Source organism: Balaenoptera borealis (assembly GCF_965194805.1).
Source record: "Balaenoptera borealis genome assembly, chromosome: 10".
In the NCBI taxonomy this organism is placed as follows: domain Eukaryota; kingdom Metazoa; phylum Chordata; class Mammalia; order Artiodactyla; family Balaenopteridae; genus Balaenoptera; species Balaenoptera borealis.
Window position 1 is genome coordinate 58,160,085 of NC_138874.1, and position 24,106 is coordinate 58,184,190.

At 37.8% G+C, this 24,106-nt stretch overlaps 1 protein-coding gene and 2 pseudogenes across 6 annotated transcripts in view; all 3 read right to left on the reverse strand.

Moving 5' to 3' along the window:
- Positions 1 to 24,106, reverse strand: part of P4HA1 (prolyl 4-hydroxylase subunit alpha 1) — an 85,866-nt gene that overhangs the window by 4,125 nt on the left and 57,635 nt on the right. For all 4 annotated transcript variants that reach the window (XM_082406871.1, XM_082406870.1, XM_082406873.1 and 1 more), the window contains exons 10-12: positions 13,755 to 13,858; positions 6,855 to 6,904; positions 1,740 to 1,805 (exon numbers count right to left, since the gene is read on the reverse strand). In XM_082406871.1, coding sequence (XP_082262997.1) covers positions 1,740 to 1,805; positions 6,855 to 6,904; positions 13,755 to 13,858 — 220 coding nt within the window. The remainder of the gene's footprint in view (positions 1 to 1,739; positions 1,806 to 6,854; positions 6,905 to 13,754; positions 13,859 to 24,106) is intronic.
- On the reverse strand, positions 2,464 to 6,848 carry LOC309635519 (vesicle-associated membrane protein 7 pseudogene; annotated as a pseudogene). Its single transcript has one exon. The product of its transcript is annotated as a vesicle-associated membrane protein 7 pseudogene (transcript).
- On the reverse strand, positions 15,105 to 19,736 carry LOC309604740 (enolase-phosphatase E1 pseudogene; annotated as a pseudogene). The gene is made up of 2 exons: positions 19,647 to 19,736; positions 15,105 to 18,324 (listed from the first exon to the last, which is right to left on the reverse strand). The product of its transcript is annotated as an enolase-phosphatase E1 pseudogene (transcript).

Genomic DNA, 24,106 nt, shown 5'->3' on the forward strand with positions numbered 1-24,106 from the left:
AATCGATATCAAAGAGCTAATAGCTCTTAAGCAATGAAAAAATTAACTTTAGAGAAATTTAAAAGTTGTGCTATGTGGCCCATCTGAGAAAAGCATTCAAATAATGAAAAAAATGAATACTAATCTAATAAAAATGCTATATATAACTAAAAGGGGATATAATTATCTAATATATAGTCTAATAGTCACAAATAATCTAACATTTATGGATATTGGACCAAATAATATAGCATCAATTTTCTTGTATTTCTTTGCTTTTTTTTTTAATTTATTTATTTATTTATTTATTTATTTTTGGCTGTGTTGGGTCTTTGTTTCTGTGCGAGGGTTTTCTCTAGTTGTGGCAAGCGGGGGCCACTCTTCATCGCGGTGCGCGGGCCTCTCAGTATCGCGGCCTCTCTTGTTGAGGAGCACAGGCTCCAGACGCGCAGGCTCAGTAGTTGCGGCTCACAGGCCGAGTTGCTCCACGGCATGTGGGATCTTCCCAGACCAGGGCTCGAACCCGTGTCCCCTGCATTAGCAGGCAGATTCTCAACCACTGCGCCACCAGGGAAGCCCTGCTTTTTTTTTTTTTAGTTTATTTACTTTATGTATTTATTTTTGGCTGCCATGGGTCTTCGTTGCTGCATGTAGGCCTTCCCTAGTTGCAGCGACCGGTGTGCCACAACTACTGAGCCTGTGCTCTAGAGCCCATAAGCCACAACTACTGAAGCCTGTGCACCTAGAGCCCGTGCTCCGCAACAAGAGAAGCCACTGCAATGAGAAGCCTGCACACCGCAATGAAGAGTAGCCCCCGCTCGCTGCAACTAGAGAAAGCCTGTGTGCAGCAACGAAGACCCAACACAGCCAAAAGAAAAAAAAAAAGTTATGTACTGCCTTTTGGGGGATACTTGCTCTTAGAATCCAGTCTCATGCTATGAGGAAGCCCAGTCCACATGCTGGTATTCTGGCCAAAAACCAGCCTCAACCTCAGCCTTTAAGGTGACCCCAGTGCCAGCCATCATCTGATTGTAAATGCATGAGAGATCCAGAGCAAGAACCATAAATGAAGCCCAATCAACCTCACAGCCATGAAAGATAAGAATCAAACTGTTACTTTAAACCATTCAGTTTTGGGGTGATTTGTTATGCAGCAATAGATAACTGGGGCAAATATTATGATCAAAGCTTAATTTTTTCTATATGTATGAATATATAAACAATTAAAAAAATAAAGATCATACTGTTTTGAAACTAATGAACAATGTGAGAATGGTTACCCTTGAGGAAAGGGCTTCTAGCATGCTCTAATGTACTATTTCTTGATCTGGGTGCTGATTATGCTAGTGTTCACTTTGTGAAAATTTGTACACTTTTCTGATATGATATTTATCAATAAATTCAAAATAAAAGTTTATTAAGATAATGTGTATATATACACATAAATTCCTACAAATACATGGAGTTGCTTATATACACATTATAGATGACTATAGATGACAGTGCATACTCCAAAATATCACACTGCCTCCAAATAGTGGGACTAGGTATAATTTTAACTTTCTTCTTCAGGTTGTAATAAGTAGAATCTGAAAAAGTTATAAATGCAAAGAAAAAATTCTTAACTCCCTTTACTCAGTTGTAAAAAAACATTAAACTAGGATGTTAATCAAGAGCTAAACAGAACAAACATCTGAACACATCAAAATAAATGAGTCATGTGATCAAATCCCAACTTAAAAATTTTAGCTATAACTTACATAAAACAGCCATGTAGCAATTCTATTTCCTGTCCCCAGCTCTTTGAAAGCATCTGGTTCATCTTTCTGTGAATAAAACACAACTCAGTGGTATAAAATTCAGTAATGCAAATTCTCCAATGGCAACTAACATCATTAATATGCTGAAAAGTATGCTAAAAACAGCCCCAAAAGGTTCCTTTATGATGTTCAGTGCACTATATACAACAGGCACTCAGATATTTGTTGGTTGTTGATTCAACTAGTACACTGAATACTTCTGATAAGACCATTTGGGGGGAAAAAACAGATTTGTTAGCCTATATAATGAGAACCAATATCTACTATCCACAGATTATTTTAAAAATTAACACCTATAGTTTTAGCTTCCAAAAAAGCAAGACATGAGTCTCTCAGCTACATTCATAAAGTCAATTCTCTGTGGGTAAAAAAAAATTTACCTTGAGATTTACTTTGAACTCATGATCCATTCAAATGTCACTGCTACTATTCTTGACTGTCTTTTGGGCTGTCAGCACTTTAATCTGGCTGGAGAATTCACGTCTGGCTATTTAAAGCTAAATTAAAATATAGTATAGTCTCTTGGCATTTTTCCAGGAAAATGAAAATCATGTATTTTTCACACAGAAATTTATACACATCGATTTGTCATATCCTCAAATTGTCCGTTAATGTCCTTCAAAGGATGAATGACTAAAATTGTCGTATACCTATACCACAGAATACTACGCAGCAAAAAAAAGGAACACCCTGTTGATATGTTCTGCAAAAACATGGATGAACCTCAAGGGAATTATGCTGAGTGAAAAGAGACAATCTTAAAGGATACATGCCGTATGTAACATTTACATAACATTTCTGAAATAATTTTAGTGATGAACAGGTTAGTGGTTACCAGCAGTTATGGATGGGAGGCAGAAGGGTATATGTAGCTACAGAGCAGTACTGCAAGGGAGTCTTACAGTGATGGTGCAGTTATGTATCTTTACTGTGGTGGTAGTTACATAAAGCTACACATGTAATAAAACTGTATAGACAGACACGAGTGCGAGCATAACTGGTGAAATATGAATAAGCTCTGTTGCTTGTGCCAACACCAATTTTCTGGTTTTGATAGTGTACTATAGTTATGCAAGATGTTAACACTAAAGGTGCTGAGTGAAGGGTGCATGGGATCTCCCTGTATATTTGGGGGGAAACTTCCTAGGAATCTACAATTATTTCAAAATAAAAAGCTAAGAAAAAAAATTTAGTTACATTAATGTGAGGACTTAAACTGTAGTCTTTCACATCATCCAAGATCCTCAGACATTTTTCTATAATTGAAAACAGATGGAAAAGAGACTAAAAATATATTCTTTGCTAGCCTGCCCAGAGAAAGAGTCTAGGATTCTGGGATTAAACCAGTCAAGGAATTTAATACAATACAGACTGTTTTCTTTCCAAAGAATATACTCTTATTAAAAAATGGTAATAGATCAAGAAGTTTATTAGAATACTTGGCACATTCCTTAGAATTCATGTAATTATGATAAAGCTTAAATTAAGATTTGGTAATGACAATTTATAGCTTGATATGTTAAAATTACTTAACTTTTTTATTAAAAACGCTAAATGTTTATTGATCTTAAGCAAGAGTACTTGGGCAAGGACAACTTTTTAACAAACTGCTTTAATATTATTTATTCTCTAGCCTCTGCATCTATTTTATGTTTTTTATCTTCCTGTCTTTCAAAATGTAGTCCTGTAATTTCTTCAGATTTATTGCCCAATTCACTAATTCACTGCAGCTGTCTCTAATATGTTTAACTTATACACTAAATTTTAAATTTCAACAATTTTTTTGACCTAAAGCTTCTGTTTATTTTTCAAATATGTTAAATCATTTTGAGAATTCATTAATTTTTATCCTCTTTTATTTTTAAAGTATTATGTAGTTATTTTTTTCTATTACTCTTAAATTTTATTAATGCCTTCAGTTTGTGCATCATTTAAAACAAGGTATGTGCTTTAAAAAGCACTTTATACATAAATAGATCAAGAGATGGTTAAGCAATTTATCCCTGAAACATGCACATCATTTTTATTCACGTGTGTATAAGAAAGGGAAATAAGCTTTAAGTCTTTTTCTTGGGATTAAAGACATTTGGAAATTATTATTAAGGAATGCTAAATGTTTTCATGGAACAAATGTGTTTTCCAACAGGAAGTGCTGATGTAATTAAAAGGCATTAGTGTTGATAAAAAGGACTGAAAAAACATTTGCACTATACATGATCACCAGGAAAAGAGTTCCAGGGGGTTGAAAATATATGTCAAATAAATGAATCAGCATGAATTGAAAGGTATAGATGGAAGAATAGGTTGCAGGTGCCAGATTATGTGACACATATAAATATTGAAGGCACATGACTAGGCTAAACAGGTGACTAGGTTTTACAGACCAATTTGTTCTTTCATTGGGAAAATAGTCAAATGTAATGTAATGTCCATTTACCGGCATTTATTGATAAATAAATGCAATTAGATCTAGGGCAGCAAATGTTGTCCTTTCAGATACACACTAGAAGTTCACAGTAGCTAACAGATGCCAGAGTAATCAAAGCAGTATGATTACACTCCAGTTTTTTCACACTGCAGTTACATGGATGTTAGCTAAAATGTCTTGTATTCTTTCTATGTATCATACTGTCTACTCTCAAGTTTCACAAAAGAATTCTTCAAAACTAGGCAGATTAAAGAACTTAACTAAACCGCAAAGGATGCTCAAACTATTATTCAACACCAGTCAAACCCAAATCCTGGAGTTGACTGCTGACTATATTCAGTTTGGGCTTTTCCACTGTGGTTCTCTTCTTTTTCTTTGGTGAGCCAGAGGAATGTGCCTCCCCACTCTGTCCACTACCCATTCTATTATCTATACAATTGCCCTAAATATCCACCAAAGAAAAAGGAATATGTAAAAAACCACAACCTTCAACAATATTTAAACCACTGTCTTCTCAAATCAACTGCAATGGGGAAACAGAGGATATCAAGCTCTGCGAGGTTTGTGAAAGATCAAAACTTTCTTCCTAAAAGTTAATAATAGGCAGACAAGGATAATTCTGTTTGCTTCTAAGAGGCTAGCAAAACGTTCCCCATCTCCCTGAGATAAAACGTTTAATACTTTACCTGCTTGGGCTCCTAGAAACACCATCAATTAATTACAATTCCCCAAATAACAACAATTCTCCATGTATATTGTTTCCAAGCACTTAAAACCCTTCAAAATCAAAGGACATTAAGATGAGATGTTAGCAATACTATCTGTCTCTTGAACTTTTGTGTGCACAAAGGTCATCCATAATTTCAGCAGACAGCTCAAAAGACAGGTGGTTTCTACCTTGGTGATAGCTTTGTGCAATTATAAACAAAAATGTATGTATAAGTAGATGACACTAGTTAAAAAACCAAAGAAACAAAACGCCTTTTTAAGGCTACTGCTGCAATAAATGGTTCGGTCTGAAGTGCACTGGAATAAACTGGTTGATAGGACAAAGATAAATCTGGAGGCACAGAACAATATTAAAAACAAAAAAGAGAAAGAAGAGGGTTGAAGAGACTGGCAGACACCGTCTGTCAGTATTAAAAGGCTTGAATCAAACGGATTGCTTTTAACTCCTTGTTCTCTCGTACCCTTGGTTAATGATAACTTTTTTATTTCTTCACACAGCTTGGCCATGTAAATCTACCACAGAGAGGTGACACAATAATATAGATGAATACGACTGATATGATGATGATGATGATGATGGTGAGCTTGAGATTCTTCATACACATGGCTCGGGCAAGATTTCTGTTGGTTGTTTTGAAGGTGACGAATCCACGAGATTTTCTGTTTTATCTATCAATAATTCCAATCTTTCGCCTTGCTGAGCTCCCAGATCTATGTTTCTGACCATGATTCCTTTAAGTTCACCCACTTGGGCTTGAGTCCCCGTCACTTTATCTAGGCCCTTATTCTCGGAGTGATGCTTCAGCTGTGCAGCCAAGACACTTGAGAATTCACTATTCATGGCATATGGGAGCCCTCTTTGTGCTCTCGAACCATACGTAGTCTGGAACCTCTTTTTTATCTCATTCAGGAAATTAAAGGCTCGGGAATGCTCAAAATCATCATCAGTGATACAAAGATATATAATCCTGTCTTGGCAGATGTAATGAAACAAATAATTGCCATGTGAGTACGTTAGCTTGTTATTTTCAAAAGGTATCTTAGCCAGAATCTGCTCTGTCACCTCCAGGAAGTTGCCTCCACACCAAGCATGTTTGGCAAGGATAGTGGTTCCCCTGGCAACAACAGCAAAAAGAATGGCCATGGCTTCAATCCGATCTGTCTGGGCACCATGTGAGAACTCGGGGATCGGGACAGAGTTGCGCAGGTTAGCGTGGGCTCGCCAACTGCCCGCTCCCAGAGGAGGCTAGGCTGGACCTATATAGTTATTTTACATTCTGTATCTGATAACTGAAGTATCTAACATCCTGGGGGCATCTGTATCTGTTGGCAGGCCTCTGCTTTCCAACTGCCAGAAAAAGCTCCCCATAACACATCATACTCCAGCTAGGATGCAAGAGGAAACTCTTTTGAAGGGTCTTGACTCAAAGCAGATGATTTTCTAGGCCATTCTTTCTTTCTCTGAAGGTGTAATCCTTTTGGAGATTTAGGTTTCATTCAGGGATCTCAGTTCAGTAGCCTACACTATAGCAGGTCCTCTCACAGAGCTGTTAATCCCCAAAGCTCTAGATTCCTGGAGGTACATGCCTCCAGTCTCAGCTTTTTTGCTCCCTTTAAACACTCTAATTTTAGTCTCTAGGTTTATCTCTGTTCAGTTTGCCTTTGAGAATTTCCTTTACTTTCTTCAAAGCTCAGCGATGCATTTAAAAGTATCCTAAGTTCTTTTACCGTGTCTCTAGGTATTTTTCACTGCTTTAAAAGGCTTTACAGAATATCTATTCCACCATGCTTCCACAAATTCCAAATAAGCTATGAATTTTTAATACTAAAAGAAGAGAATTAACATGTCATGCCTAAGCTTCAGTGGAACTCCTTCATTCGCCATTTTTTTTACTTACCCGTGCAAAATCAAAATGGGGTTCATACTGTCCTCCAACTCCATAATTAGCTACCTGAAGGAGAGAAACAAAACATCAATGAAAGAACTATCAAGATTACTATTCAAAAACATCTATGAGTCCCATTTTGGCCTCTTATATATCATGGTTAGGTACTTCTAAATAAATGAGAAGCAAAGCATTTTTTAAATCAATAAAGAGTTCCTAAAAAACCAAGGATGAAAAACTAAGGATAGCTACTATATGCTATTATAGAACCTTAGTTAATATGCTTTTCTTTAGCAAATGTTTGGGGGACATGGTTTTCCTTAATACATAAGAAACTAAAATCTGAATTAGAATTTTAGAATTAAAAATTTCTAGAATTAGAATTTCAATATTTTTATTATTAATTTTCACTAAATACTTTCCTTGGGAATTTAAATCAAGACTCATGTTTTCCAAAGCCCAAAATGCTGGCAAACTCCCAATCTACTTTAATGAAATCCAGTTTCCTACATATTTTTTTTTTCTCTACTTAGGTAAAAAAGGGAAGAAGTTAACACCAATTTAATTATTCCTGTTGGAAGGCCCTGACAACTTCATTTGGATGTGACACTGCCCCAGCATGAAGCAGCAAAAGAAAGTAAGAGAAATATTTGGTCTGAGTTCAAGTTCCAGATTTCTTAGTTACAATACAGTATATGTAACTTTGGATACAACCTCAGTTTTCTTATTTGTAAAATAAGGATAATGATACCTTCCTTAACTCCCTCCTTCCACCTCAATATGACAAAATGCTCAGAAAATGAAAGGAGAATGTAATTTAAAGAGCATTATTGATGAAATGAAATGAGTACATAATTAAAAGTGTTGCCCACAGCAAAGTCCAAGTCCTATGTAAATTATTATTACTGTGGATATTTTACTTCTTATGTTGTAGATGCCTTCGTTGGGTTGGATCAGACTATTAAGTTAGAAATATATCAAGTAGCCTGAAAGAGCCTGTGAAGGTTTGGCAGGTGAGAATAAATACAAATTAGGAAAGAAAAAGACACATCATAGTTTTTTTAATAACAAACGAGTACCAAGGAAGTTGTAGATGACCATGGAGTAAATAACTTAATATAAGCAAATTTAAATTCAGGAAGTCCTGTTTTGCACAGTTCCAAAATGCACAAATCTCAGATACCATGGTTTAGCTAACGCTTAACACCAGACCCCCAACGACACAGTGGACATTCAGTTACCATGTTACATTAACTGTGAGTAATCGCATAAAGTGCAAATATTGCTACTAGCTCTCCAGTCCACAAATTACTATACAAATAACAGCTACATATCATGATCAATGACCAGTCATGTCACTTCTTTCAAAGTCTATCAATCAGTGATTGGTCACTGCATATCTGTTACTCAGTTCATGCACAGACAGCAAAGCATGTAGTTATGCTGCTTCCTTATTTCCCAGTAAAAACCTATGTGATATTTTACAAAAACAGACAATTAGAAGAAGAAATTGGCCAACAAGATACAGTACAGCAGAGAAATGGAAAGCAATAATGCTGTAAGTGAAATTCAAATCAAATTTAAATGGGCTTGGTTCCAGGACAAGATGGGGGAGTAGAAGGACCTGAGCTCACCTTTCCTCTCGTGAAAACACCAAAATCACAACTAATGGCTGAACAACCATCAACAAAAAAGACTGGAACCTACCAAAAAAGATATTCTACTTCCAAAGAAGAAGCCACAACAAGACAGTAGGAGGGATGCATTCATGATCCAAACAAATCCCATAAGTGTTGGGTGGGTGACCCACAAACTGCAAAATATTTATATCACAGAGGTTCTCCCACAGGAGTGAAAGTTCTGAGCCCCACGTCAGGCTCCCCAGTCTGGGGGTCTGGCATTGGGAGGAGGAGCCCCCAGAGCATTTGGCTTTGAAGGCCAATGGGGCTTGATCACAGGAATTCCCCAGTACTGGGGGAAACAGAAACTCCACTCTTGGAGGGCACACACAAGGTCTTGTGTGCACGGGGACCCAGGGGAAAAAGCAGTGACTTCATATGAGCCAGGGTCAGACCTATCTGCTGGACTTGGAGGGTCTCCTGGCGAGGTGGGGGTGGCTGTGGCTCACTATGGGGACAAGGACACCAGTGGCGGAGACACTGGGGAGTACTCACTGGCGTGAGCTGCCCTATAGGCTGCCACTTTGACGCCAAGACCTGGCCCCACCCAACAGCCCTTAGGCTCCAGTGCTGGGACGCCTCAGGCCAAAAAACCAACAGGGCAGGAACACAGGCAGACAGGCTGCTTAAGTCTTCCTGAGCCCACAGCCGCCTCTAAACACATCCCTTGACACGGCCCTGCCCACCAGAGGGACAAGACCCAGCTCCACCCACCAGTGGGCAGGGACCAGTCCTTCTCACCAAGAAGCCTGCACAACCCTCTTAGACCAGTCTTATCCACTAGGGGGCAGACACCAGAAGCAAGAGAAACTACAATCCTGCAGCCTGTGGGACCTCAAACACAGAGAGTTAGACAAAATGAGATGGCAGAGGACAATGTTCCAGATGAAGGAACAAGATAAAACCCCAGAAGAACAACTAAGTGAAGTGGAGACAGGCAATCTACCTGAAAAAGAATTCAGAGTAATTAATAGTAAAGATGATCCGAGATCTCAGGAAAAGAATGGAGGCACAGACCAAGAAGATACAAGAGCTAGAAGATATAAAGAACAAACAAACAGAGATGAACAATACAATAACTGAAATGAAAACTACACTAGAAGGAATCGATAGCCAAATAAATGAGGCAGAAGAATGGATAAGTGAGCTGGAAGACAGAATGGTGGAAATCACTGCTGTGGAAAGGAATAAAGAATGAAAAGAAATGAAGACAGTATAAAAGACCTCTGGGACAACATTAAATGCACCAACATTCACATTATAGGGGTCCCAGAAAGAGAAGAGAGAGAGAAAGGGCCTTAGGAAATATTTGAGGAGATAGTAGCTGAAGACTTCCCTAATATGGGAAAGGAAACAGTCACCCAAGTCCAGGAAGCAGAAGGTCCCATACAGGATGAACCCAAGGAGGGACATGCTGAGACATGTATTAATCATATTGACAAAAATTAAAGAGAAAATATTAAAAGCAACAAGGGGAAAGCAACAAATAACATACAAAGGAATCCCCATAAGGTTATCAGCTGATTTTTCAGCAGAAACTCTTCAGGCCAGAAGGGAGTGGCACAATATATCTAAAGTGATGAAAAGGAAAGAACTACAGTCAAAAACACTCTACCCAGCAAGGCTCTTGTTCAGATTCAATGGAGAAATCACCAGATTTACAGATAAGCAAAAGCTAAAGAGAATTCAGCAACACCAAAACAGCTTTACAACAAATGCTAAAGGAACTTCTCTAGGAAGAAAACAAAGGGCCACAACTAGAAACAAGAAAATTACGAAGGTATCACCTCACACTGGTCAGAATGGCCATCATCAAAAAGTCTACAAACAATAAATGCTAAAGAGGGTGTGCAGAAAAGGGAACCCTCCTATGCTGTTGGTGGGAATGTAAATTGGTGGTGCCACTATGGAGAACAGTATGGAGGGTCCTTAAAAAACTAAAAATAGAGCTACCGTATGAGCCAGCAATCCCACTCCTGGGCATTTAGGAAGCAACCTAAATGTCCATCAACAGAGGAATAGATAAAGAAGATGTGGTACATATATCAGTGGAATTTTACTCAGCCATAAAAAAAAGCATGAAATAATGCCACTTGCAGCAACACGGACGGACCTAGAGATTGTCATACTAAATAAAGTCAGACAGAGAAAGACAAACATCATATGATCACTGTACATGGAATCTAAAAATGATACAAATGAACTTATTTACAAAATAGAAACAGACTGGCAGACTTCAAAAACAAACTTATGGTTACCAAAGGGGAAAGGTGGGGGGGGGGATAAATTAGGAACTTGGGATTAACATATACACACTACTATATATAAAATAGATAACTAATAAGGACATACTGTATAGCACAGGGAAATCTACTTGGTACTCTGTGATAACCTATATGGGAAAAGAATCTAAAAAAGAATAGATATACATATATGTATAACTAAATCACTTTGCTGTACACCTGAAACTAACACAACATTGTAAATCAACTATACTCCAATACTAAAAAAAAACCTCATGCTGAGCCCCCCTCCCCCTGCCAAAAAAGAAATCAAACTTAAATGGAGACACAGAAGAAAAGACTGACAAGGAAAATGCTTCTAACTTTTGCTGTTTGAGAAACTCTAGATATGCAGTCAGAGGAATTTGGTGAAGGTAAACTTACTAACATAAGGAAAGTGATCATGATGAAAAGGATGAAGAAGATGTCTTAGAGGAAGTGACTGGAAAAAAATCAACAATAAAAGATCCCTCAGAGATATTTAACAACATTGAAAGCACAAAGGAATAAAATGTTGAAAGCTGATCCAAACTTAGAAGTATGACAATTTGCAAAGGAAGAGAAAAGATGCTCACTCTGTATCGTAAGTTTCACAATGAGATGAAGGAACATAAACTATTCTTGGTAAGTGTTTACAAAGAAATAAAACACTGTAATCCTCAATATTTCTAATCTTTTATATTACTGAGACAATTCAATAGGGAAGATTAGTTTTCAACAAATTATGCTGGACGATTGGCTAACCACATGAAAAGAATGAAGTTGGACCTCTATCTTATACGATATAAAAAAATTGACTCAAAATGGATCAAAGACCTGAATGTAAGAAATAAAACCATAAGAATTGTAGGAAAAACCATAGGTGTAAATCTTTATGTCCTTGGATTAGGCAATGGTTTCTTAGACACCTTAAGCAAAAGCAACCAAAAAAAAGACCTATCAGACTTCATAGAAATTAAAAACTTTTTGCCAAAGGACACCATCAAGAAAGTGAAAGACACACCACAGAATGGGAGAAAATATTTGCAACCCATACACCTAATATGGGTCAAGTATTCAGAACATATAAATAACACAACTCAGCAATAAAAAGAAAAACAACCCAATAAAAAATTGAAAAATTTCTATTCAAATCCTTTGCCTAAGATATAAAAATGGCTGGGGCTTCCCTGGTGGCACTATGGTTGAGAGTCCGCCTGCCAGTGCAGGGGACATGGGTTCAATCACTGGTCCGGGAGGATCCCACATGCTGCGTAGCAACTAAGCCCGTGCACCACAACTACTAAGCCTGGCTCTAGAGCCCGTGCACCACAATTGCTGAGCCCGTGCTCTAGAACCCGCGAGCCACAACTACTGAGCCCCACGCGCCTAGAGCCCACACTCCGCAACAAGAGAAGCCACCGCAATGAGAAGCCCATGCACCACGACAAAGAGTAGCCCCTGCTCGCTGCAACTAGAGAAAGCCTACACGCAGCAACAAAGACTGAACAGAGCCAAAAATAAATAAATTAAATAAATTTTTAAAAACATGGCCAATAACTCATGAAAAGATACTCAACATCATTAGCCATCAGGGAAATGCAAATAAGAACCATGATGAGATAGCACTTCAAATGTATTAGAATGACCTTAATAAAAAAACTGGACAAGAACAAGTGTTGCCAAGGATGTGAAGAAAATGGAACCCTCATACACTGCCAATGGGATTGTAAAATGGTGCAGCCATTCTGGAAAACAGTTTGGCAGTTCCTCAAATATTAAAGTTACCACATGACCCAGCAATTACATATGTAGGTTTATATCCAAGAGAAATTTAAATGACATTGGTACGAAAATTTGTAGACAAATAGCATTAGTCTTAATAGCCAAAGAGCGGAAACAATCCAAAAGCCCTCCAACTGATAAATAAATAAAACGTGGTATATCCAAGCAAGAGAATGTTAATGTTATTCAGCCATGAAAAAGAATAAAGTGCTGATACATGCTACAACATGGATATACCTTAAAAACATTGTCAAGTGAAATAAGCCAGATACACTAGGCCACATATTGTATTACTCCATTTACATGAAATATTTAGAATAGGCAAACTTACATACAGAAGGTAGAGAAGCAGTTGCCAGGGGCACTAGGGAGGGGGAATGGAGAGTGACTAGTTAACTGGGGTTTCTTTGGAGGTGATGAAAATAGTGGTGATGATTGTACAACCATGTGAATATTAAAACCAGGGTAAATTTTATGGTATGTAAATTATTTCTTACTAGAAAACAGAAAAAAATAATTTATTTAAAAAAAAAAAAAACTGGGCTTCCCTGGTGGCGCAGTGGTTGGGAGTCCGTCTGCCAATGCAGGGGACGCGGGTTTGGGCCCCGGTCTGGGAAGGTCCCACATGCCATGGAGCGGCTGGGCCTGTGCGCCACAGCTACTGAGCCTGCGCTCCAGAGCCCACGTGCCACAACTACTGAGGCCCCCGTGCCTGGAGACCGTGCTCCGCAACAAGAGAAGCCACCACGAGAGGCCCGCGCACCGCAATGAAGAGCGGCCCCCGCTCGCCCCAACTAGAGAAAGCCTGTGCGTAGCAACGAAGACCCAACACAGCCAAAAATAAATAAATAAAATAAAAATAATTTTTAAAAAAAACTGCCATGGCCACCTGACAGGCCTAGGAATGAAAAAAAAAATCACAGTGTACTTAATAAATACTAGTTTTACATATTTTTCATTTCCCTATAAGTTTATACTCAACAGTAAGAGTTTTTAATGTCTTGACAAAAAATTTTAAAGGTCACAGAACAATTTTTCCTACTGATTATTAAGATCACTGTATATGGTTTCAGCTTATATATTCACTTTTACAGTCTCAAAGTATCATGCAAATTGAGTACTGCCTGTATAGTGACAGAAAAAATCTCATCTGAAGCATCTTTTGAAGAAGTGTAGGATGTGATTACCTACCTGTAATTCCTCTGCTGTGGAGACATCTAGTCCTGTTAGATCTTGTATTCTCATATTAATTCGAGATACCACAGGGTTTTCATAGCCAGAGAGCCAGGCACTAAAAACAAGAAGAAAATTATTAGTTTTACTGATAAAGTTTCAATACATGAGGACCAATAGCTGTCATTTAAAAAGCCATAATATACAGGACATTAAGGCTTTATCTATAGGCATTTACTTCATTTACTTCTTTGATACGATTTTTACTAATGATGTTATAATTTTTAAAATATGTTACATTCTACAGTTAGAGGTTGGAAAGGGAAAAAAACTAATATCATTTATTACTGAGTTTTTATGAAAACAGATGGATTAATGTAAGAAGACTATATAGGACTATCTACACTGAGAATTTTTTTAATTCTGGAAAATACATACATCAAAATGAAAACAACTGTTCCTTTTAGATAAGGTATAGGAACTGGCCAGGGTGAAGGTCATAGGGGTTTTAGCCTGATTTATATAATGCTAATGTTTTATAAGAAAAATTCATGTATTACTTGCCTAAATAAAAAAGTTTTAAAAGGTACCCAACACACCCAGTAGGATGGCTATAACCAAAAAGGTGTACAATAATAAGTGTTGGTGATGATGTGAAGAAATTAGAACCCTCATATATTGCTGGTAGGAATGTAAAATGGTGCAGCCACTTTGGAAAACACTTTGGCAGTTCCTCAAATTGTTAAACACAGAGTTACCATATGACCTAGCAATTCCACTCCTAGGTGTATACCCAAGAGAAATTAAAACGTGTGGTCATACCAAAACTTGTACATAAGTATTCATAGTAGCATTATTAATAATGGCCAAAAAGTGGAGATAATACAAATGTCCATCAACTGATGGACAGATACATAAAATGTTATATATCCATAAGACAGATTATTGTGTCATGAAAAGGAAGTAATGATACATGCCACCACATGGATGAACCTTGAAACCATTATGTTAAGAAAGATAAGTCAGACACAAAAGGTCACACATTATGATTCCATTAATATGAAATGTCCAGAACAGGCAAATCAATACAGAAAGTAGATTAGTGGTTGCCACGAGAAGGCGGTATTAAGGAATGACTCCTAATGGGTACAGGATTTTCTTTTGGGGTGGTGAAAATGTTCTGGAATTAGATAATGGTGATGACTGCACAGCTAAAAAAGACTAAAAACCACCGAACTGTATACTTTAAAGGGTGAATTTTACGGTATGGGAACTATAGCTCAATAACATGGCACAGCAAAATTCAACTCTCTCCTTTACATATGCTTTTTCCCAGTCTATCAGACTTTTTCTTTCTTCACTTCTCTCATCAAGCTTTGGTCCATCATTTCAACAGTATTCTTTTTTTTTTTTTTTTGGGCCGCGCCACGCAGCTTGCAGGATCTTCGTTCCCCAACCAGGGATCAAACGTGTGCCCCCTGCAGTGGAAACGTGGAGTCCTAACCACTGGACCGCCGGAGAATTCCTCAACAGCATTCTTGATTAAAAGCCTAAACTCACCTGTCTGGCAAAAAACACAAGCCTGATGAATTTCTTTTCTCCAAGCTTATACCTATATCACCAAATCGTATTGGAAAAAGTCATGAGATAGGGCAGATATGTTCCACTAAAAATTCATGAACACTGGGACCTCCTTGCTGGCGCAGTGGTTAAGAATCCGCCTGCCAATGCAGGGGACATGGGTTCAAGCCCTGGTCCAGGAAGATCCCACATGCCGCGGAGCAACTAAGCCCTGTGTGCCACAGCTACTGAGCCTGCACTCTAGAGCCCGCGAACCACAAGTACTGAACCCGCAGCCTGCAACTACTGAAGCCCGTGCACCTAGAGCCCGTGCTCCACAACAAGAGAAGCCACTGCAATGAGAAGCCCGTGCACCACAACGAAGAGCAGCCCCCGCTTGAAGCAACTAGAGAAAGCCCACGTGCAGCAACGAGACCCAACGCAGCCAAAAAAAACAAAAAACAAAACAATCATGAACACTAACTCCAAATGGGCCTTACTCTTTCTCTCGCCTCTATTCTGAACCCCAACCCACCTCAGACTCCTTTACTCAGTGGATTACACATCTCCTATGTCACAGATAAAATAGAAACCATACAATCTTTTCCTTATACATAGTTCATTCTAGTTCATTCCAGTTCCAAGAGGAGATTTCTCTCCATTATCTAAGGCCAATCCTCTGCCTTAGATTCTATTATCTCCTGCCATTTTAGGAACCATAAATCATTGATGAGCCCTTCTCTCTCTCATATAATCAATATCTCTTCTCAATAATTCCTCCCACAGCTTTTAACGGGGCTTTAGACTCTCCCATTAAATAAATAAGCAAAAATTTAAATTTAAATTAATTTAAATTAATTAAATTTAAATTCTTTCCCTCAATTCTTTCTCTCTCCAGCCACCAACTTCTTTCTCCTCCATCTTCAAGTCAACCTTTTCACTGACTCCTCACTTCTCAATCCATTCCAATTTAGCTTTAGTCCCCATCACTCCCATCAAAACTGCTCTTGCTAATATCTCACCCATAACCCTACTATGCTACTAAATCTAACAAGATTTTCCCATTCTCATAGTATTTGCTCTTTTAGTAACATTTCAGAATGTTCATCCTTCTTGAAACTCTCCCCCTGACTCATTCATTCTCCAGGTATTCCTTTAGTCTCTCTGGATGTTCCCTCCTGGTCTCCCTCAGCCTCTCACACTGTATTTTGCCTTTCTCCCAGTGCCCCAGTAGCACTTATTCAACAATGTTTCTTCTTGCCCAAAGGCTAGTGCACATGCTCATCTCTACCCAGAGTACTCTTCTGCTTAACTTTGCAAATTTAAGCCTTTGGATTACCATTTTAGTCGTCTCTTCTTCAGAGGAGCCTTCCTTGACTCCTCCTGTGCCAGACCAGGTTTTTGTTTTGTTTTGTTTTTGGAACAGTAAGAGGAAAAAGTTTTTAAGTAATCACATGAAATTGACATGACATGCTATTAGAAGTGAACGAAGATAAATAATACTGTTACAAAATTTACATTTCTCATTACAAAATTTACATTTCTCACATCCATTTCAGAGGAAAATGCATCAGGATTCCTCTTGATCTGATGGGCTGATTTCAGTAAAATCATTTTTTTTAATAGTAAATAACAGTATATTTTCTCAGACTGCTAAGAAGTGGTCAGAAAGGCAACTATAAAATCTATAATGAAAACAACTGACAGGATTAGGGCTGTTTCATGAAATATTAAGAACTATATCTCTTTTTTGGCTGTTAAATCAATGCACCTTTTCACTGGTAAAGCAATTGTTTACTGTACCAGAGAAAAGGTGCACTGATTTAAAGAGCTTCTTCTTAAGTAATAGACATTCAATTGTTCAAAACTGAAGTGAGTTTTCTTTCTAATGTTGCCCTCTTTTGGAGAACAAGCAAATATCTTTGTCTTTTGTATACAGTTAAGCAAATATTGTGAAATGCAGCTATTGTGATCTAAATTTTATTCCTTCACAATTAAACGGGGGCAATTATTATTATTAGGAATAAGCCTTTGAAACACTGCCAGCTTTTAAAACAGCAAGGCTTCTGAATAACTTCTCAAAACTAGCTTTCCATTTTGGTGCATGACCTGATACCTGACATATTTGATCTGTATTTTAGTCATTTCTTCTAATATCTACACTTTGCCTTCAATAAGGGTTAGTGTTGTGGTTTCAAACAATTTTTACATATAATAGAGTAAGTTTTCATTTCACCGAACTGAGTTTTTCCACTCATATACCTGTGGAAGGTAATTTGAGCACACACATATTTGCATACATATTTGTGTGTATACATATACATTTTTTAAAGTAAGTCGCTTTTACCATTAAAGCTAGACAACAGGGGTAACTTCGAGGAACAGTTTGTCTTCCTTAGAAATCCTTTTCTAGGTTGAGAAGGGCAAGTACAATTTGCTGAAGGATTTGATGTACCTCTAGTCTTTTCATCATGTGTCAATCCCACACTGTCATGTCTTATCACCACAGCTACATACATGTCCACTTCCTCAGTAGCACTAGCCTCGAGGGTAATGTCTATCGTAAACAGGACATTGTTGACCGAGCACTCAATACTGTTCACAATCATTCAGCAACTCATTCTCCACTTTGCCCAATCTTGGTATCAAAGTAACATTGACAACTCACCAATATCTTCCTCTGTACACTGCCCAAGTACTAGTTTCTGTGCTCCCACACTCCCTGAAGAATAGATATACACGTTCATTCCAGCTTCTCCATTCTTAACTGCTGGAACTACATCTTCAAAGAATGCTACTTTCATGCACCCAGCTGTGAATGCTGCTCGCCACGTAGCCCTGAAGTTATTTCAGTACCAAGGTCTTTCTGTCCAGAGACATTTGCCAGCACACATTATCTACCACAGCACAGACCATCTATTTTGCGTCATCCACTCCATTTCCCTGATGCTGCAGGGATCAGAATACCCCAACCCCATGGGAATCCTCTTCAGCCTGTTTCCTCAAAAGACTGAGGTCCTGGGACTTCCCTCATGGTCCAGTGGGTAAGACTCCACACTCCCAATGCAGGAGGCCCAGGTTTGATCCCTGGTTGGGGAACTAGATCCCACATGCATGCTGCAACTAAGAGTTTGCATGCCACAACTAAGAAGTCCACATGAAGCAACTAAGAGTCTGCATGCTGCAACTAAGAAGCGCGCATGGCGCAACTAAAGATCCCACATGCCACAACTAAAGATCCCACATGCTGCAACTAAGACCCAGCACAGCCAAAATAAATAAATATTAAAAAAAAAAAAAAAGATTGAGGTCCTGCTGACACTCTTCTTTCCAAGAGGAAAGAAGTATCTTTGTCTCTTTGTTAAGATACTCAATGTTTTCTTTGATGTAAAGAACTTAAGTGTTCGTCACAAAACTAATCAAGCTTGTGGTACCTTTAATATCTAATGGATCACGGTGACTTTGGTGGGCACCTACTGGATGCTACTATGAGAATCACCCTAGATTGGGAGGTGGGAGGGTAGTGGCACCTGTGCCTGCAGAACCATCGTGGGCATCTCACAGCCCTCCATTAATCTCAGGGTTGGCAACTACCTGCAACCCGAAGCACATCAGGGAGACGCTACCTCCATGCATCTGGAAGTGGAGAAGGCAGCCACCCCAGTATGTTTTTATAGTACTACATATCCTTCCTTTGTGGCATTTATAACAATTGTACATTAATTTGTTATTTGATTAAGGTAAGACATCTTCATTCAACTACTAGTTCCAAATACATATAAATTCTGCCTGGTTTTGCTCACCACTATATCCATAGTGCCTGGCACATAGTAGATGCTCAATAAATATTTGCTGAATGAATGAATCCTGAAGACGTCTTAGAACTAATCCAAGATTTATTTTACTTTACCATAAGTATTTGTCTGATGATCTCATGCAAATTTATAGGGATTGGCCAAGTAGAATTCCTCTGTGTCACAGAAATAGGAAGAATCCAAGAATTTTATTTTTATAAAGGATGTAGCTGATAAATATACTAAGAACTTATTTCTTCCAATTCTGACCAAGTTCCTGGTAGAACTAATCTCGTATGTCAATGTACCTTTTTTGCCTAGCAACAATTTCATAGATTTTTGAATTTTATAAGCAACCAACTACTGACTTGATTTTTATAGATAACTGCAACACAAGATTGGCAAGTGTTCTAATAAAGTTTCAAACTAAATACATCTTGATAAAATAACTGTTCCTATTTCATCCTGGAACCTATCACCCAAGAGAACCTGTCTTCTGACATCTTCAACTCTCTTTTCTGCTACCACCAATTCTTAAGCATCTATTCTTACATTTTTCTCTTGTACTTTGGTAGAAGCATTGTACTTCAGCCTTTCAGAGGCTGGAGCGTCTATCCATACTTTTGAATCTACCTTTTCCATAGGCCTTACTCCAGCAGTTATTGGCTCCCTTTCTATCTTTAATCTTTTCCTTGCTTACTAACTCTTCAGACTGAAGTCCCCTGTTACCAAGAACACATTTACTTTTGCCATTTTAGCAAATTATCATTCCAGTCTTTTACTTTTATAGTTTTAAAATTATGGAAGCAAGAAATGCTTGTTATATTCAACAAATGGTTCTGGGACACTGGATAACCATATGCAAAACAAAGAAGATGGACCCCTACCTCACACCATAATAAAAAAATTAACTCAGAAGGGATTAAAGACCTAAATATATAAGCTAACATTACAAAACTTTTAGAAAAAAAATTGGCATATGGTTTACCTATGACCTCAAAAGTACAAGCAGCAACAACAAAAATAAACAGGACATCATCAAAATAAACGTTTGTGCCTCAAAAGACATGAATTTCAGAACAGCATTATTCATAATAGCCAAAAAAGTAGAAATAACCCAAATATCTATCAACAGATAAGATAGATAAAAGGTGGCATATCCATACAAAAGAATGTTGTTCAGCCATACCTTGAAAACATGCCAAGTGAGAAGCCAGACACTAAAAGTCCATGTAGTATATAAAAAATATCCAGAAGAGGCAAATCCATAAAGACAGAAAGCAGATTAGTGGTTGCCCAGGGCTGGGGCAGGGAGAGGACTAAGGATTGAGGGGTTATGGCTAAGGAGTATAATGAAAATGTTCTAAAATTAATTGTGGTGATGGATGCACAAGTCTCTGAATATACTAAAAACCACTGACTTGTACACTTCAAATGGGTGAATCAATAAAGCTATTTTTTAAAGAAATACTTATTATAAAAATTTCAAACATGGTGGCGCAGTGGTTAAGAATCCACCTTCCAATGCTGGGGACACGGGTTCAATCCCTGGTCAGAGAACTAAGATCCCACATGCCGCGGGGCAACTAAGCCCGCGCACTGCAACTACTGAGCCTGTGCGCCAACAACTACAGAGAAGCCCGCGTGCTGCAAATACAGAACCCACGCTCTCTGGAGCCCACACACCACAACTGGAGAGCCTGCGTGCAACAACTATTGAGCCTGCATGCTCTGGTGCCCATGCACCACAACTAGAGAGAAGCCCACACACCACAACGAAGAGCCCCCGCGCTGCAACGAAAGATTCCACGTGCCACAACTAAGACCCAACGCAGCCAAAAATAAAATTAAATAAATAAATAAACAAAATTAAAAATTTTTCAAACAGTATAAAAGTGTATGAAGTTCCTTTCCTAGTCCCACTCCCCACAGGTAAACACTATTAACAAATAGATATGTATCCTCTCAACAGTTCTACCCCGTGTATAAACAAACATACAGAGAGAATTAAAAAAAAAAGAATCCACCCTTCAATCTTCCACCATAATATACACATACACTTTTTCCCCCTGAAAATACTTCTGACATCTTTCCTAGTCAATACACATAGCACTGCCTCATTTTTTAAAAATTATTGTGGTTAAAAAATACACAACATAAAATTAACCACTTTAACCATTTTTTAAAAAATATGGTAAAATACACATAAAATTAACCACTTTAACCATTTTTAAGTGTACAATTCAGTGGTGTTAAGTACACTCACAAAGTCATGCAACCATCACCACTATCTATTTCCAAAACTTTTTCTTCATCCCAAACTGAAACTCTGTACCCATTAAACAGTAATTTGCCATTTCCCTCTCCTCCCAGCCCCTGGTAACCTCTTATACACTTTTTGTCTGTATGAATTTGCCTATTCTAGGTACCCCCTGTAAGTAGAATCATACCATATTTGTCCTTTTGTACCTGGCTTATTTCACTTAGTATAATGTCCTCAAAGTTCATCCATGTTATATAGCATGTATCAGAATTTCATTCCTTTTTAAGGCTGAATATAGTCCATAATTTGTTTATACCACATTTTGTTTAACCATTCATCCATTAATGGATACGTGGGTTGCCTCCACCTGTTGACTACTGTGAATAACGCTGTTATGAACATGGGTGTACAAGTAATCTGTTTGAGTCCCTTTTTTCAATTTTTGGGGGTATATACCTAGAAGTGGAATTTCTGCATCATATCATAATCCTATGTTTGACTTTGTGAGGAACTGCCAGCCTGTTTTCCACAGCAACTGTAACACTTTACATTTCCATTCCTCATTGTTTTTTAAATTACTGCTTTTCTTTTTAAAATAAAATACCTTTAATTTCAAAATGACCATGAAGGTCAGTCAATAAAGCACTGGTTAAATAAGGTTGTTTCTAATTTTTCTCTAGTACAAACAATATTGTAACAGAAATTTCTGTATATCTTTGCGTACTTATGGGAATATCTCTGTAGGACAAATTCCTAGATGTGGAACTGCTAGATGACGTTTACAATTTGATAAATGATGTCAAATTGCCCTCCAAAAAAGTTTCAGTGATTTATACTTCTATCAACTGTTTATGAGAGTGCCCATTTCATAAAATCCTTGCCAGTATCAATCTTTTCAATCTTTGCCAATCTTAGAGGCAAAAATATTTTAATTTTTTTATTTTTAAAAAAAGTTTTAATCTGCACTTCTTGTTATATCACAAATGATCTCAATAGAAGGTTTGAGGCTTAGCAGTTAAGCCTCAGATGAGAGAAAGTCATTGATAACTGCAGCTTAAAAATAAACTTATCTTAATTGTGGTTCTGCCATAGTCATTAGAGAGGAAAATGAGTTCTACATAGGAAGTTATTTCACTTAATTTGACTTTTACATGAAAACCTCTCCAAAATATACTAAGATTTTCCTAAGCTGGAGAACTCCATATGTTTAAAACATTTTATTCATCTAGATCCCACCCTTAAAGCATTACTGCTAATCCATCTTCAGCAACATTATTGTAGACCTATCGGGTAGTTGAAGAAATTAGCTCTGAGTTGTTTTAAAAATTTAAAAATTCAGTGGAGACAATGATACTATAATATGTTAACTGTCAATTCTTTAGGATCTGGAAGTCTTACTCCTACATTAAATTAAGTAATCAGAAATCAACATTCTTTCTTCTAGTACCCAGTGCTTTAACTGAGTTAGAATGTAAAGTTATAGTATTTACTGTAACAGGAAAAAAATCATTTGAATAACATTCTTTATCTTTTGTACAATTATAATTGAAAATGTCAACTAAGTTTTACAGTGTTTTTTCCACAAAACATAATTTAGTGCCAGGAGAAAAACAGAATTCTTTCTCCAGATAATTTTGTATGTGTCCCTTTTTTCCATTAATAACTAGATAACCCAAAATATATTTATTTTGTTCTTAATGACAGGAAAGTGAGAGCTAAGTTGTACATGCAGAGTAACACTGCAATATTTTTTTTTTCATTTCTAATGAATTTCTACTGTTGAAAAATCTTTATTATTCTTTTAATATATGCTTTTTAAAAATATCACTGGAATGCTTTATTTAAGTAAGGAGAAACATTCTCACACTGCATGACTGTATTTCTAATACTAAGGAAGGCATGCTCAAGTAAATAGACAACACCATTTTGGAGGTTTTGAAGACTGTTATAAAACCTCCAAAGGAAATATGATTAATATAACTTGAATGCCACTATGTGATTTTTTGCAAAGGCAAAAGATAATGCAGGGCCCAAAGTGCCAATTACAGAGGGCAAAACTTTCAATAATTCTTCTCTAAGTGCTTAATAGTTAACAAAGAAAGGCTAATCATCCAGACTGGGAATTTATCCAGTCCCTTTGGTTCTTAGTGGGACCATTATACAACACTATAGATCTATCCATTTCAGTTATCTCAATCTGAGAACCACTGTTCTACCCAATAGAAGGCAATGCTGTTGTTAAGAGTTATGCCAGGGCTTCCCTGGTGGTGCAGTGGTTGAGAGTATGCCTGCCAATGCAGGGGACGCGGGTTCGAGCCCTGGTCTGGGAGGATCCCACATGCCGCGGAGCAGCTTGGCCCGTGAGCTACGGTTGCTGAGCCTGCGCGTCTGGAGCCTGTGCTCGGCAACGAGAGGCCGCGATAGTGAGAGGCCCGCGCACCGTGATGAAGAGTGGCCCCCGCACCTCGATGAAGAGTGGCCCCCGCTTGCCACAACTAGAGAAAGCCCTCGCACAGAAACGAAGACCCAACACAGCCATACATACATACATACATTAAAAAAAGAATGTAAGCAGACAAGAATAGCATTAAAAAAATAAAAAATAAATAAAAAATAAAAATTAAAAAAAAAAAAAAAAAGAGTTATGCCAATTTGGACTTCCCTGGTGGCGCAGTGGTTAAGAATCCACCTGCCAATGCAGGGGACACGGGTTTCAGCCCTGGTCTGGGAAGATCCCACATGCCGCTGA